This window comes from Colias croceus, chromosome 19 (assembly GCF_905220415.1).
Source record: "Colias croceus chromosome 19, ilColCroc2.1".
Lineage (NCBI taxonomy): Eukaryota > Metazoa > Arthropoda > Insecta > Lepidoptera > Pieridae > Colias > Colias croceus.
The window spans coordinates 2,949,064-2,965,116 of NC_059555.1; the positions used below are offsets into that span (position 1 = coordinate 2,949,064).

Sequence of the window (16,053 nt, forward strand, 5' to 3'; positions counted from 1 at the left end):
TACCGGGAAGTGAATCAAAGTTACTTGCTTCATTTCACTTAAGTCATCGAGATCAGACAAAAATGCTCATAAAATAAAAACTACTAGGCTTACCTGAATACAATTTTTATGGGACCAATTCAACACCAATCCGCATCAAATAAAAAAAAGAATCACGTAAATCGGTTCTGAAACTTCGGAGTAATCGGTGTAGATTAACACATAAAAAATATTTATATACCGGCCGAATTGATAACCTCCTCATTTTATTGAAGTCGGTTAAAAATAAATAGAAACTATATAATATTATAACGGTTACATTGAAAGTAATTTAGTTTTCACTTTGGTGGTGGAGCGATGTAGGTAGAGGTACCTGTAGCAGAATTTTATAACACATTATTTAGATTTTAAATATTTATTTCCATTTATAATGAAAATCATTTATTCCATTTTTAGTCATATCTATACTAATATTATAAAGCTGAAGAGTTTGTTTGTTTGTTTGTTTGTTTGTATGTTTGTTTGTTTGTTTGAACGCGCTAATCTCGGGAACTACTGGTCCGATTTGAAAAATTCTTTCGGTGTTAGATAGCCCATTTATCGAGGAAGGTTATAGGCTATATTTCATCACGCTACGGGCAACAGGAGTAGAGCCACGGGGGTGAAACCGCGCGGAGCAGCTAGTAAATTACACATAGTCATAAACATATAAAAGATTTATTTTATAAGAGATAAACGAAATCCACGTGAAGATTAACATACAAATCTATGCTACAAACATAACCAGTAACAGTTCCAACAATCATTCTAATTTCTAATACTATTATATTATACACTTTTTTTCCTATTTCCAATATTTTTTATACATTGAATATGATTACAAATCAAGCAATAAAACGTCTTATATCTGGACCACCAAGGTAATTTTAATTAAAAATAGTTATGACCACTTTTCGATAGGCAAGCAATTATAGGCATATTTGATTATAAAAAAAATGTGTGCGTGTACTAGAGTACACACGTAAGAAGTGAAACTTAGGGATGTGAAAAAGTTGGCGCGTAACGCAAAAATGTCACGCCTACGGCGTAACGCAAAAATGTCACGCCTACGGCGTAACACAAAAATGTCACGCCTACAGCGTAATGCAAAAATGTTACACTAAATTTTTGTCCAACCCCGATAAAGAAGTTTCACTTCAAAAAATATTTAATAAAAAATACGTCTCATCTGGTTATCAGATCGGTGAAGGACGATCTCCCACGGGCTCTTAGACCATAAAGTTACATTTAAGTTAAGAATCTATCAACTGTCAACTAAAAATATGTAATTCATAAAAATAATGTAGTATACAGTAGACACAATAGAAAATCTATCGTGTCTGGGACCGATCGGGCCGCTTGGGGCTCAATGGGTTAATACAATATTGAACTATAAAATTGTTCTACTATATTAATATTATATAGCAGTGTTTCCTTCAATTAATTTTTTGTTCTTTAAACTGTTCACGCTTGCTTTCCGATGGCTTGTGTCTCTCGCTCTAATCGTGTCTATGATTCCCAAGAATGGCGCCTCAACGAAAAGATACAGGACCACTGCTATTAAGAAAGCCATGAAGACCATGCCGAGGGTTAAATTAATCTGAAACAAACGAAATAAATTATTAGTATAAAATATACATAATCTTACGGTGCATTTACATCAAACGAACATAGAGCTAGAGCAACAACATTCATTCGTGATCTTTTAGTTCATAATATATGAAAACTCGTATTCAGTGTTGTTTAGTATTATTGTGTAGAATCTTTTCAAACGCACTAAGAACAACGAAAGAATGCTCTACACCTGTTTACACTAAAATAATTTGACATAGTGGGGTTAAAATGAGCATCCGCACTGATGAAAATGCACCGTTAAATGTAAGCACTTGTGTGGATGGTTGTGCGCTGTCAATCAGGGGTGAACACATAGGGTTTTAAGGATTTATCAATTGGAAAAAAATCTTCAAGGATATTATGTTTATTTTTTACGGAATAAGCGTATGAAAAACTACATGATGCTTTGAACTAATAGTATACTAAGTTTTCGACACCCTGTATATTTTATGTCACAGCTAAATTGTATAATTTCGGTGGCGTCAGTTTCTCGGCAGAATAGAAAATGCCGAACGTTTGTTAACTAATGAAGCCGTTTTAAACGGCGTAATTATACATTTGACCTGTGAAAAAAAATATTTAATATGAATTTCATAATAATATTACTACAGAGTTACTCACTAAATTTATCACGTTGACTCGTATCATGATACTGGAACCAGTCATCATCCTGACTAAGGCAATGTGACAGAGATAAGCGCAATAGGAAACTCTACATATAACAGTCCAAATGCGTGCCTCCAAGAATCCGCGAATTGTTCCTGAAAACATAAAAAGGATGTTAAAACATTTTTGTTCAGTTTTAAAGCACTCACTACTATTCCACATATATACATTCGATCGGGAGATAGGGACAGAAATTATTGGTCATTTGTACAAGTATGGTGGTTCTTCAGGATTACGCAATGACAAAAAGAAAAATGATGGCCGGCGCGGGCGGCCCAATCGCGTGGGTGTTAGTAAATAGCTGCAATTTCTTTCACGTCCATCTTTGAAATGGATCGACGTGACCGCAAATTGCAACGGTTCTTCAACCGCACGTTGCGGTTACGAATGCGGCTGGCTGCATTCGCAACTGCATCCTGCGGTCAGCCGCGCGGCTAGCCGTAATGCGGCTAACCGCATCGTGCGTATGAACCCTTAGTCGAACCCGTCGGATAAATTACGAGAGTCAAACGATTTGGATCACATTAAATAAATTGTATAATATGTTAACAATTGGCAGTCATAATGCACTTCCTCCATTGATGCTCTAATTTAATTTCTTCGTATTTGAAGTAAGTTCGGAGATAAAAAATATTATGATTTTGGTATGTATTCAATCACAGTAAAATTATTATCTACATTGCGAAATTCGTGTTGACGCTCTAATGCTGCTATTAGTAGTAGGTACTAATGTTTACGCTCACGACGTGTTCTGGCATGAAGACGTCATGATATGACACCAAGTATGACACCTTCTGAACTTTAATGTGTTTCCTGTACACTCATGCGCACGAAATGTAAAATGACATTTGCAAACCTAACCTATAAACCTTAGCTATGCTAAAAACTTACCTTCAAATTTGAACACCATACCAAATATTAAAACTGCGATGCACATCCCAAATACAGGCTTTAGTAGTAAAGAGAACAAGACTCGTATGTATATAGAGAGTCGTGGACCGTCTCTGTATGCAGCCATGCCTGCTATAGCAAGGGCGAATCCTACTGGCACTATTGCGTAGTACATGGGCAGGTATTTCTGAAAATTAATGCATTTGAAGCTGTCTGCGCCACAGGGTAAAATAATTTTTTGTATACTATTTACTGGCTATCTGCCCGCGGCTTCGCCCGTTTTGTCTAAAACCTAATAAATTATATATGTACTAAAATCTTTGTCTAGAACCACTCTATCTATTTAAAAAACCGCATCAAAATACGTTGCGTAGTTTTAAAGATTTAAGCATACACAGGGATATTGATTATAGATAGGGAGAACTCGTCTTTGTTTTATACTACATAATCGTATAGCAACGTTGTAGCAACGTTGACAAGAGAGAATTTTAGTACAGTTGGTTCTTTGATATACTGTTCCTCTTGCTATTTCGGTTAGAGTCCGGGCTGTCTGGCTGGCCGCAGTGGTTGCGTTTATTAGTGCGCATCTTATCTGCACAGGAAAATATCCTTAATTTAGAGTTATTTTTAAAGATGTAATTTCACTTATTTCGATGACATTTTAATTATTTTAAATAAAAAATTGCGTATGGCACCCATTTAACAACGAATAAAACGTCTTGCAATAAAAAAATTATGTCTGATGGATCTATCTAAAAACAAAAGATTAAAAATTACGCGTTAAAAAATGACTACAGTTAAGTATATATCTTCCTGTGCAGATAAGATGCGCACTAATAAACGCAATCACTACCGCCAGCCAGACAGCCCGGACTGTAACCGAAATAGCAAGAGAAACAGTATATCAAAAACCCAACTATACTAAAATGACTTTTTTTAAAACGTTGCTAGCTCCCGTACCATAATATATTTGTTTGTAACCGAATCCTTTAAACTCGATTTCGACATAGTTTAAACAGACAAATTGAATCCAAATATTGTACACTTATCAACGATTGGTGATAATGGTGATAATACAACAATTTCTTGAGTTTAATTGTGTTTTTCACGTGTTTTTTAAGTTATGTCAATTATTATTATTTCGGCTTAATGATGAATAATTGTTGTACAAGTTTTACTTCGCTTATTCAAATATTTTTGTTAGTTACTTACCCTATACTTTGCAATATCGAAGTTTCTATTTTTCATGTTGTAGATAATTAATCCGAGTGCAAGGCCAATGACAAAGCAAGCTATGTTCGTGTGTGTGGGTGTATACACGTTCACAAATGTTGGGTCAGTGGTATATATGTTTCTTATCATTCTGAAATCAATTAAAAATATTTCTTGGAAAAATAATAAAAAAGTTTGATAAAAAATATAACATTAATGTAGATTATACATACTTATATTTACATTTTTTTTATTAAAAAGGAAAACGGAACCATCTTATATTCAATTTAGATATTTTATGTTTATTTATTATGCAAGAAGTAGGTGAGGAAAGTACGTTTTGTATCAAAACTAGGTGTTCAAATCATATCAAAAGTTTCACTTAGTTTACTTTTTAAATTGATAACTTACTCCAATGTTACAACTAACGATCCATTCAAATCTTGGAAGTATGTATGAAAAGCTGGTGCTATAACTCCAATCATCAACAAGACGACCAGAAAAATCCTTCTTATGTGTCCTTTAAATAACACACAGAGGATCAAACCAACTATGTGCAATTGAAAATCTGCTGCCACATACCTGAAAATTTTTGTTGGTTTTTAATACGATTTTATTAGCATCATCCATATACTTGTATGTAAATGGGATAAACCTATATTTATATGTCTTAAACTAATCTTAATATATATAAATCTCGTGTCACAATGTTTGTCCTCAATGGACTCCTAAACCACTTAACCGATTATAATAAAATTCACACACAATGTGCAGTTCGATCCAACTTGAGAGATAGGATAGTTTAAATCTGAAATCGTTTTAGAGAAAGCGGGCGAAGCCGTGGGCGGTAAGCTAGTACTATATAAGTAGTAAAGTGAGCTGGGTATGTTACTTGATTTCAATGAACTTTACGATATTTTAGTCGCAGAACAAACCCGCTTTTTAGGAAATTTATACGTGTACTGCTTGTTGAGCAACAAAAATAGATAACTAATAACTGTGAAGGTAAGAAAGATATTTTAAATACATAAAAATACAAACCATGCGTGAAGCATGCACTTGCTATTTTTATAATAATTTCTTATGTAAAAGAGGTGGATCCACCATGATTGGCGGCAATCAGTCACTGCATCATTTACTATTATCTGAAATAAAACCAAGTATCTACATATTAGTCAATTATGCAGTGGTTGCTCAGTGGTGAGTTCCCTTTGAGTAGACGAGGGTTCGAGACCGGGTGTGCAGGAAATAAAATGACTTTTAAATTATTTATCTGTGCATTTTATAACTTCACCACTAGATACTAAAACGGTGAAGGAAAACATCGCGAGGAAACCGATGTGCAGAAGAATAAAAAATTCGACGACATGTGATATCTGCCAACACACTTGGCCAGCGTGGTGGATTACGGATGAGCCCATATGAGTGGCCCGTATCCCAGCAATGGGAACTTAATGGGCTGATGATGATGATGATGATGATGATGATGACGATTAGTCAATAACAAGTTATAACCACAAGTTTCTGAGAGTTCTGATCACAATATACGAAACTTTCACATTACCTTCCAAAAGGGTCCCGATCCAGCATATTTGAGCCATGTAGATGTTATGGCTAAAACAATTGCATATGGTGGCGTCAATCTACAAAATAAATAAATTATAATGAACACAAAAAATAATAAAAACACAGTTCGTTTTCTGGGAATAAATATGGGTTTTCATGCTGAGGATATAAAGAAAATTTAATCAAAACCTTATATTTGCCAGTTTCTATTAGTATTTATTTTAAAAATATTTACCTCAGCCATCGTATACCGATTCGCTTTGGTATTTCAAGCCAGTCCAATGTTTTGGTCTCCGCCGCGATTTGCAGATTGTATGACAGTAATAATCCCGAAATTAAGAAAAATATTTGAACAATTATTGTGGCGTTGTATCCAAATTGATATCCCACATAGTCAAATGTCTGTAAACATGGAGATTAGTTTTAAGTGATTGGTTGGATAATTCAATTAAATAAACGAAAGTTTGTTTGTTTGTCTTTCTTTCACGTAGCAACGGAATTATTTTAAACGACTTCTTATTGAAAGAAAACACGGAGTTATCGGTTTTTAAACATATACATAAACAAAAAACCGCTACATACAGAGAACCTTTCGTCGTTTAGAAGAATTTCAGTAAAAAAAAAGACGGGTTGCACTCCGGGAGTGCCGGCAGAAGTGAAAACTTGATTATTAACGTTCAGCATGTTGATATTTTGGAATGGTATCCGTCTTACGCATGGAATATAAGGGCTAAAAAAAAAACATCCGTCTTACGCTTGTTCGATCAGGCCACGTGTCCTGACGCGAGTTTAAGATTTTATACCCAACGCCGCTAAAGAAGTTTTCACTTCAAAAAATGTGAGCCTTCTTCCAAACAAACTCCTCACCACTTTATTACTTACCGATTCCAGAAAGTGCGTATCCTGACAAAGTAGTACCAACGGTTGCATTGAATGAAGAATAATAACCAAACATATCGTAAGCGCTCTGCGAAATAAACATAATAGATGAAGAGCCCACGACGGCCAGACCTTCGATATTTTATAAAGAAAGTTTAAAATAGTACCTAAGTTTCGGTATGGAATAAAAGCTAAATTTTATACATGATACTTGGAGACGTATAAAAAGATGTTACCTCAAGAGCCGGATAGTTTTCATGCTTTTTACATCTTGCCAGACACATTGAAGAAATAACTGACATATCATCAAATTCAAATTCAAATTCGTTTATTCAATCAAACTTAACCTAACCTTAGAGTTAAATACACATCAAATTCACATTATTTCTTAAAAGTGTAACAAATATGAAGTAACCTATTAAAAATATTAGTTTACCAAATTACTAAAAAATAATGGTATAATATAAGCAATAAAGTTATTGCATAACTTTTAAGGGGACTCATGTTGATGGAATGCCACTCTTGGGTTATAATTAAATACCTTCAAATATTTATTTACGTCTAATGTGTCATGTGTCTGTCAAAAAAATAGCTTTTTTTACAATGAACAAGGTAATACAAACGAGCCACGCGAGTCAGCCAACACAGAATATAATAAAAAAAGTTCGTGTGTACCGAGCTCACGTGTCAGAAATGAAACTTCTTTGGCAAGATTCAATCGTTCCTAATCGTTGCCTAACTCCATGACGTGATGGTATTGCCCACGCGACATTAAATTTTACTCTCAATGCGCCTAAGAAGTCCTATCACTTATACTTCAAAAAATAACAAATAAATCACAAAACTTAGTCGCAAACTCCAACACTCAACATCCTTTTTTTAAAGTCGGTTTAAAATAGTAAAGAACATTAATAACTTACTTCAGTCCATCCAGGCTTCTCAGTCGGTTCTGCCGAAGATCAGATCTGTCACGGATGTTGACAAGTTTTAACCAATTTTTTTGTATTGAAAAATTAATAACATATTTATTCGCTGAAAAAAAATTAGTTGTTTGTAAAGTCGGTTTACTGACGATAGTAGAACGTGACAACGCGCTCTCGCTTGCACTTCACATGGAACGCCTCAGAGCGAGGTAACGCCGCATGAGTCATGTTTTTTCGTGCATGCATCCGGCTCTATCGAATTATAAGACGTTGTCACGTCAAAAAATGTTTTGAAATACTTAGTATTCTTGAAACACAGTTAATGAAAATTCGAAATGCATGCATGGAATGATATTATATTGATTGAGATAAAATAATGAAAATGTTAAATATGAAAAAGTAAACAAGGTACAACAGATAATTAATATTGATACTCTAAAACAAACAATTATTAAATAAATGCGATACATAATTTAATGTCAGGTAAAAGTAAAGTTCAAAGCTCTGTACGTAGCGAATGATCCCTTTATAAATGTCTCTTTTTATCCATCTTAATAAGCTTTCCGCCCGCAACTTCGCCCGCTTTGTCTAAATTTAATAAATTATATACTAAAATCTTCCTCTTGAATCACTTTATCTATAAAAAAAAACATCAAAATCCGTTGCGAAGTTTTAAATATTTAAGCATACATAGGGATGTAGGGACAGAGAAAGCGACTTTGTTTTATACTATGTAGTGAAGTAGAAACTACACTATTATGGAAGATATATGATATTTATGTATGTCATCAATAACAATATGTTTTAATTTGAACTCGGATCAGCTAGTTTACTTACGCTAATTCAATCATCTTTAAAATAATTAATTACCTTGCTTTTTTATACACCTCCCATATATAAAATCGTAGAAACTTGCTACAATGTTGATGATTATAATCATTGATATCAGAAGTAGAACTGCAATATCTGCACCGTCTACATTTACTTCTTCGTTGGATTTTGTGCATTTAATGTTACCTAATACTTTGGTTTTTAGTTTGTATTCATTCCATAATGACTCGTTGAGGCATCCCTCAAGGCTCTCCTTTGTGCCCACTGCTTTATCTTTTATATAACTTCGACATGACTGCGTTAAACATATTCCGTAATGTGGTTTTGTATGGTTGAAATGGCGATCACTGTTTTCTGAGTACTCCTGAAATACATTATAAGAATATTAATTATAAAACGCAAGTAAGACTAATATCGCTTGTTGGTTAGTAATCGAAATAAATATTCACGTCGTGGTTTCATTGAAATATTGTCATTTTAACATTCGAAATGACAGACTGAATTCAATATTAATATAAAATGTTATATAATTTTTATAAATAATTAAATTGGTTCTTCGTATTTTTTTATATTAACGTGAGTAAAGTTAATAAATTCGTTTAAAGGAAGATTCTCTAGTACTACATAACAATTTTAAAAATACTATCACGGATATTATTACCCATATTATTCCAGTGGAAAACTTGCGATTTTTATTCGGATATACCGGCGCCCGAATGAATCTATAATATTAATCAAACCAGAAATAAATCATTATTCATCTATTTTGAATATTTCGTTTATATATTTTGCATTGATTTCTATATTTGAATACAATTGGAAGACGTTAAATCATTAATAGCTTCCCGATGAAAAAAAACACCATATATTTTGTAGATAAACCTGTTTGAAATAAGATGAACCTATTTGTAAAATTTAAAGAATTAATCTTTATATATAAAAATGAATCGCAAAATGTGTTGGTAAGCGCATAACTCGAGAACGGCTGAACCGATTTCGATAATTATTTTTTTATTATATTCCTTAAAGTACGAAGATGGTTCTTATGTAGGGAAAACGTAAACATGTACCACGGGCGAAGCCGGGGCGGACCGCTAGTAGATGCTAAAAATAACTGCGTTAAAAACAACCGACTTCAAAAACGGAAAAGTAATAAATAAAAAAGATTTGATATTATTAATTACTACATATTATTTAGATGTGCTATTTACTAAAAAGGTTTGATGTCGATGCACGGGCTTATACTAAGTGCTTAGTTTTTGGCACCGACTTCAAACCTATTTAATAAATAGCACATCTAAATAATATGTAGTAATTAATAACCACCATCCCGCAAAGAATCACGTAAATCGGTTAAGAAACCTCAGAGTAATCTGTGTACATACAAAAAAAAAATTATACCGGCTGAATTGATAACCTCCTCCTTTTTTTTGAAGTCGGTTAAAAACTATATTTAATATACAGACAGACGAATACTCTAAATCAATGTTTATTTCCATGGTGGAAAATGATTATTTTTTTCAAAAACGAACTTGTCGGTGACGGTTCAATACATTAATGACATATTATGGGTAGTTAAAGGTTATTTAATTTCTCATTTCCATAATACTCGGGTACCACCAGAAGGACGGTACCCGGATCTTTGGAAGGCTTACGTGGGGACACGGATCCAACACGCAGAGGCCCTTTGAGACTTTTAATGTGTTGGGGGACACCAGCCGCAGCCTGCCCATGACTGCACTATAGAGATACAGCCCTAGGCAGTCCGCGGCCGATGTAGGACTATTGCAGGGTATGGAAATTTAATAATTGGGCTATGGATTGGGATGCTAAATGGACTGGAACTGGGGACTATGGGAAACTATGGCACCTGCCTTTCTACTAAAAGAAAGTAAAAATATGTTGGCAGGTGGTGACTCGCCCTCTCACTGTATGGGCCCCCGAAATAAGTCGGTGCAATAGTGCGACAAGGGGGCAACATATTGTGAGCAGCTAAGGGTGGAGAGGCGTCCCTGGACTTTAAACTACGATCACGCGCTCCCTGAGGGTCCAGCATCACGTGCCCACTCGCCACTTACGCTTCGCATCCACCCTTCGAGCTAAAAGCTCTCGCGACTCCACTCTGGCCTGTCCTCGTCAGGCTTCACTCTGACCGGCCGGTGAAGGCAAGCCGGAGATGAAGACAGGGGCCTCCCCCGGGAGCACTCGGTTCCCGCGGGGTCGCTACTCCCCGACACCCGCCACAAGGTGTCCTGCGGGTTGACTGATTGCACGGGTGGAATATCTATTGTCACATAGACAATAGATATTCCAACCGTGGGCGATGGGGTCGTCACATCCTAATATTATTACGATTATTAAGTATTTAAGATGAGTAATATTTTTTCCTTATTTTGTATCTGTCTTCGTTTACTTGGTTCTTAGAAAAAATTCTCACCTGAATCATTGTCAAAAGGTCACTTGGTGCATCAGACACTAGAGCAAATTCCACAGAACAATAAACACCATCAGGTTCATTTAAACATTTATCATAATTATCTTGTTGAAATTGTGGTGGCATACGGTTGTATTCCGTTACTGAAAGAAAGATTTTCTCGTATTACACGTACACTTATGTACCTTTTGGGATTTTCTTGAAGCTTTTAACGAAGCGTCAAATTTTCTCTATTGCGACAACGCTCAACTTTGGTAGCGAGCGTAGCGGATTGATGTTGATGTGATGCTAAATAAAAATGTATTATTGACTGTCTCTTTAATTATCTAATGTCTAAATTATCGGTAATAATTAAGGAGTGAAGCTAAAGCTTTTTAAATTAAATAGGTGTATCTACATTTTTACCTTTGTGATATACCTAGGTATTATTATTTCGACCGCCTCCTTGAAAAAACGTGAACGCAGAACCGAGGGGATCTGGTTCGATTCCCGGTGGCGGATAAAAATGTACTTAATACAAAAAATAGTTAGGTTTTTAAAAGTTTTCAAATCTCAAAAACTTTTCTTTTTTTTTCTTATCCTATAAAATTTTATAAGTATTTCCTACATACTTACTAAATCTTTTTCTATTTATTGATATAAATAACCGAGTAAAGAATAACCGAGTAAATTATGAATTTATGATACCCGATTTACACTTGATTCCTTGATTCTTACATGGTAAGCGTAACTGGTAGCTATTGGGTAATAAAACATAATTATAGTTCACTGTATACAAACATTACATATTAATTTATACATAAGCGCACTGGCTTAAAGGTATGTTATTGGAAAATAATTTGTAGTCTACTATCTCTACTCTACTCTCAATTACGATGATTAGAAAAAAAGTCATTGAATTGACAATAATAATTCAGTGAAATTTGCAATAGTTAACTCGTTTTACAAAACATCGCTTTTAGAATTCACTGTATGATAGAGCAAACCTGCCTGATGCAGTCAGTTTTAACTTAAATAAAAATAAGAAGTAATAATCCAAATTCATACTGAAGAAATAAATTGCTAAACAGGTAAACCCTAATTATTACATTTTATTATACGTATTCATATCTACATGCTATAAGTTTTTGTTCTTATATTGTTTGTTTTTCTTTTTTAGATTTTATAATCCAATACTCACGATTTAACCTATAGATAACAGCATAGCTGCTATGAAAAATTCCAATTAATATAATCACTATCTTCATGGCTCTAAATAAAATTCACTAAAGCGTTAAAAATACTACAATTTACAACTTGTATCCGCCTGCAAGGTCTGCTATCAACTAAAAGTGTATTTCTCGTTAAATTAACTACGAGACATCCACGTATTGTATTTATTACTTTTTTCTCTAAGTCAATGCCGAAGGACGACGGTATGAGGACGGTTCAAGAATCGACAAACTACTAGTAGTTACGTACCTATCCTTAGTTCCATACCAATATTACAAAATATGCTAAAGTTTGTTTGAGCAATATGATTTTTGTGTCCGATAGTGAGAAGACTAGAGTCATAAAGGCTACAATCTCATTCCCATATGAATTTCTTTTCACATGTACCCAAGTCTAGTGTAGTAATAGATTATTATCTGTGGCAGGTACCTAACGCAAGTTTAATCACTACAAACATGTATTTTTTATATTTAAAATATACACTAATAAATTAATAATACATTATATTATGTTAATTATTGAAGGTAAAAATTACAAGACAGTAAGATAGCAAACAAAACAAATCAGTTATTTCGTCATAAAGCAAAACTTCTTTTGTATAGTTACTGATTAGTACAAATATGTACTAAATAGTTACCTATACAATAACAGTATTTGAAATTCATATTGTTTTAATAATTTATTATTCGTCGTGAAATAATTACATATTTATTTTGTAATCTATTATGGGTGTTTTTTTAAGCTATCGCATATCTTCTATCGTTGGCCTTGAGCGTGGAGACCTAATCCAGAAATTCCGTGACGAAAAACCTCACGCTTCCCACTCCGACAGGCACGGAGGTGTGGCTTGAAGGCATGCTATGCAATAGCTTTACCCCCACTCCGACCTGCACAGCGGTGATACTTTTTATGCTGTGCAATTATAGCTTTACCGCGCTCGGAGTGCCACACGTCTTTTGAATATCGTGAGGATTTTATCACATATGTACGGAAAATTGTTAGGTATTGCTGCCGGGATTGGCATGCACGCCATTACAAAATTTTCTCGACCCTTTTTATCACGGTTTGATTGTATACCTATATCTACTTTTCTATCATGGCGGCAAAATTTTTTAATTTGTTAACAAAAATAAAAAAAATTGTATAGTTAATGGTTGTTTATTTTTCTAAATATAAAATTTTAATTTTGTTATTGGCAGTTCTGCGTCATAAATGTTAAGTATTAGCAATACATTTTTATCTTAGCGATTTAGCATAAAGATAGTGTTACTAAATTAGTAATTAAGTAGTAGTACTAAATAAGTACAAAAACTCAAATAAATCTCAATTGCATAATTAGGTCAAAATATAAATGAAAATGAAAAATATCTTTATTTCATACACACAATTTTCAAATACAGAAAATGGATGAGTCCTTAGATTACAAAATAAAAGATGAGTCCTCCTGGTAAGTTTACAAAAACCTGTGTCAGGAGGACCCATAGGAGGAGGAGGATAAATAATACAATATCTTGAATACAACCTCTAAAATACTGTGTAACAGTATTACAATATATGCTTATACCTCTTAACGAAAATAATCAGTTCAAATATTAACTACCAATTGCCCATCCAAAAATTGACCGCGCTCTAAGTAGCTTAACCCTAGTTTGACAATCGAAACAAATGTTTTAACCTTCGGCATACAAGGTGAAAAAAACTCCTCACCTATACAACGTGGGGTTAAACTAACCCCATTAGAGATTGTCTCTACTTTATGTGTGCATCATGTGCAATAAGTTTGCATGGGTTTTTCTGTTACGTACATTAATGAATAAAAAACAAAAAGTAGCAAATTAAACATTTATTATTAAAAAAAACTTAAAAATCACGTAACCTTTCCGTGCATTCAACAAAATGTTATTAAATCGAAATAAAAAATCAACAAAAATATTTCTTCTTTTTAACTTAATTATTTTACTTTTTATATAAAATAAGACAATAAGGCTTTGTAAAAAATCACAATAATTGGCTCTTTATGACTATTTGAGCGAAATCATTCGTTATCTAAAATAGTACAATTTTGACACATCAAATTCGCTTAAGTTCCTTACATATGGCGGCGTTACATTTGAAACATCCGTTCAGAGTCTTCCTATCTTTGTGTTATTGTGTCTTGGACAGAAAGAACATCGCTGAGACCTTCTTGGTTGCTTTTGCGGTGGTCCTGGAACTTCTTGGCCCAAAGTTTTCGTCGTCCGACGAATTTTTATTTTCTTCCAATAAGGCCGCCGCAATACGATCATCCTGCAGATTATTATTCATATTGACTATCTATACCTACAATAAAAATAAAAAAGTATAAATAAAACACTAATTGTAGCAGTAAATAACAAAAAAACACAGAAGTAGGTACAAATTTTTTTGACAACGTCCCATACAACGTGGGGTAAAAAACGCCCGGGACCCACTTTGAGCACGTGCTCACACGACCCTGGCGCGCGCAGTATTGATTCAACGCTGTGATTCGACGCGGTAATATTTAAACTTCAGCTACTGTGAAAATTAAGTTATTTGGTTGCATTTTAATATAAAATCAACGCAATTTATAAGTGTTGGGGTTAAAATAACCCCACCTTGTATGCCGAAGGTTAACTGCTTTACTCACAGATCTAGCACTAGATCTGTGGCTTTACTACAGTGCCACAGATAGTGTGATAATACAATATTTTAAAAACTCGCATGTGTAATTTAAAATAATATTATGGTACAGATCTGATTTATTATTACGAAAATGATAAATGTACTATGATAAACCAAAAGTACCCTCAGTTCTATATAATTATAGGTTTTTATCTGTTTTATGAAAGCCATACTGTGTTTTGATAGAGAAATTTTTAATGAAAACCTTGTGAATTTCAAGGTTCTATTTCCATGTACGTTTTATGGTTAATTATTTTACTAATATATTAAAGAGTTGTACATAAACAGTTGTACATCATTATTATTTACTAATATATTAAAGAGTTGTACATAAACAGTTTTGTTATAATTTTAATTGTGTTTTAATGTTTTTTTTCCCTTCTGCCCCGTACAAAAGAATTATTTAAATAAATACGAGAGATAGTAAGAGTTCTGTTATTTTAACTATGCGAAGGTCAAAGGAGGAATTAACATTCATGATAGTACCTATGAATAACCGTTTAAAATATTATGTCTTTATTTTGGCAGACTATTTTCAGAAAAAAATAAATGTCCCTAATTTAACTTACTAATAACAATTTTAGAAGTGAAACTTCTTTACGAGCGTTGACAGTAAAATTTAAAGGTCACATCATGGTAATACCGTCACGTCATTGAGTAAGGCGAAGATTTTGGTATCTTTGGCCCAAGAAATATACAGCCACGACCACCGTCATCCAGATAGACTTGTTTACAATAAAACACCCAGGACCACTTTGTATACCAAAAATTGTCATGCTATGTGTATTCGTATATTTAATAAACTTCCCGAAACTATAAAAATGTTAAATATCCTTTTAAGACAAAACTATATGAGTGGCTAAATAACAAAAATTTCTATAATGTATCTGAATATTTAAATTTGTAACATATTATGTTTAATTTTATTTATGAATATAATATCCCACCAAAAACATTTTCATGTAAAATGTTGCCAAGACGAGCCCATATGACTCGCACTGTCAAAAAGTTATCAGATATCATGTAGAGCCAAGCTTCTAACACTACACGCCCTAACTCTACAAGGCCTAACTTCACAAACTCTACACCTTAGTCAAAATATGTGGCTTGGCCATTTCGCTTCAT

The 16,053-nt window shown here is 33.7% G+C and overlaps 1 protein-coding gene and 1 long non-coding RNA gene across 2 annotated transcripts; both read right to left on the reverse strand.

Annotated features, from left to right (window-relative positions):
* Positions 1-1,435: 1,435 nt before the first annotated feature.
* LOC123700400 (nose resistant to fluoxetine protein 6-like) lies at positions 1,436-11,160 on the reverse strand. Its single transcript, XM_045647610.1, has 10 exons — positions 11,038-11,160; positions 8,728-8,964; positions 6,203-6,369; positions 5,966-6,044; positions 5,443-5,546; positions 4,813-4,983; positions 4,402-4,552; positions 3,190-3,376; positions 2,254-2,393; positions 1,436-1,618 (listed from the first exon to the last, which is right to left on the reverse strand). The coding sequence occupies exons 1-10, from the start codon at positions 11,158-11,160 to the stop codon at positions 1,436-1,438; spliced, it is 1,542 nt and encodes a 513-aa protein (XP_045503566.1).
* A 2,440-nt stretch (positions 11,161-13,600) lies between these two features.
* On the reverse strand, positions 13,601-15,016 carry LOC123700307. Its single transcript, XR_006752609.1, has 2 exons — positions 14,882-15,016; positions 13,601-13,921 (listed from the first exon to the last, which is right to left on the reverse strand). It is a non-coding gene; the product is annotated as an uncharacterized LOC123700307 (long non-coding RNA).
* Positions 15,017-16,053: the final 1,037 nt, after the last annotated feature.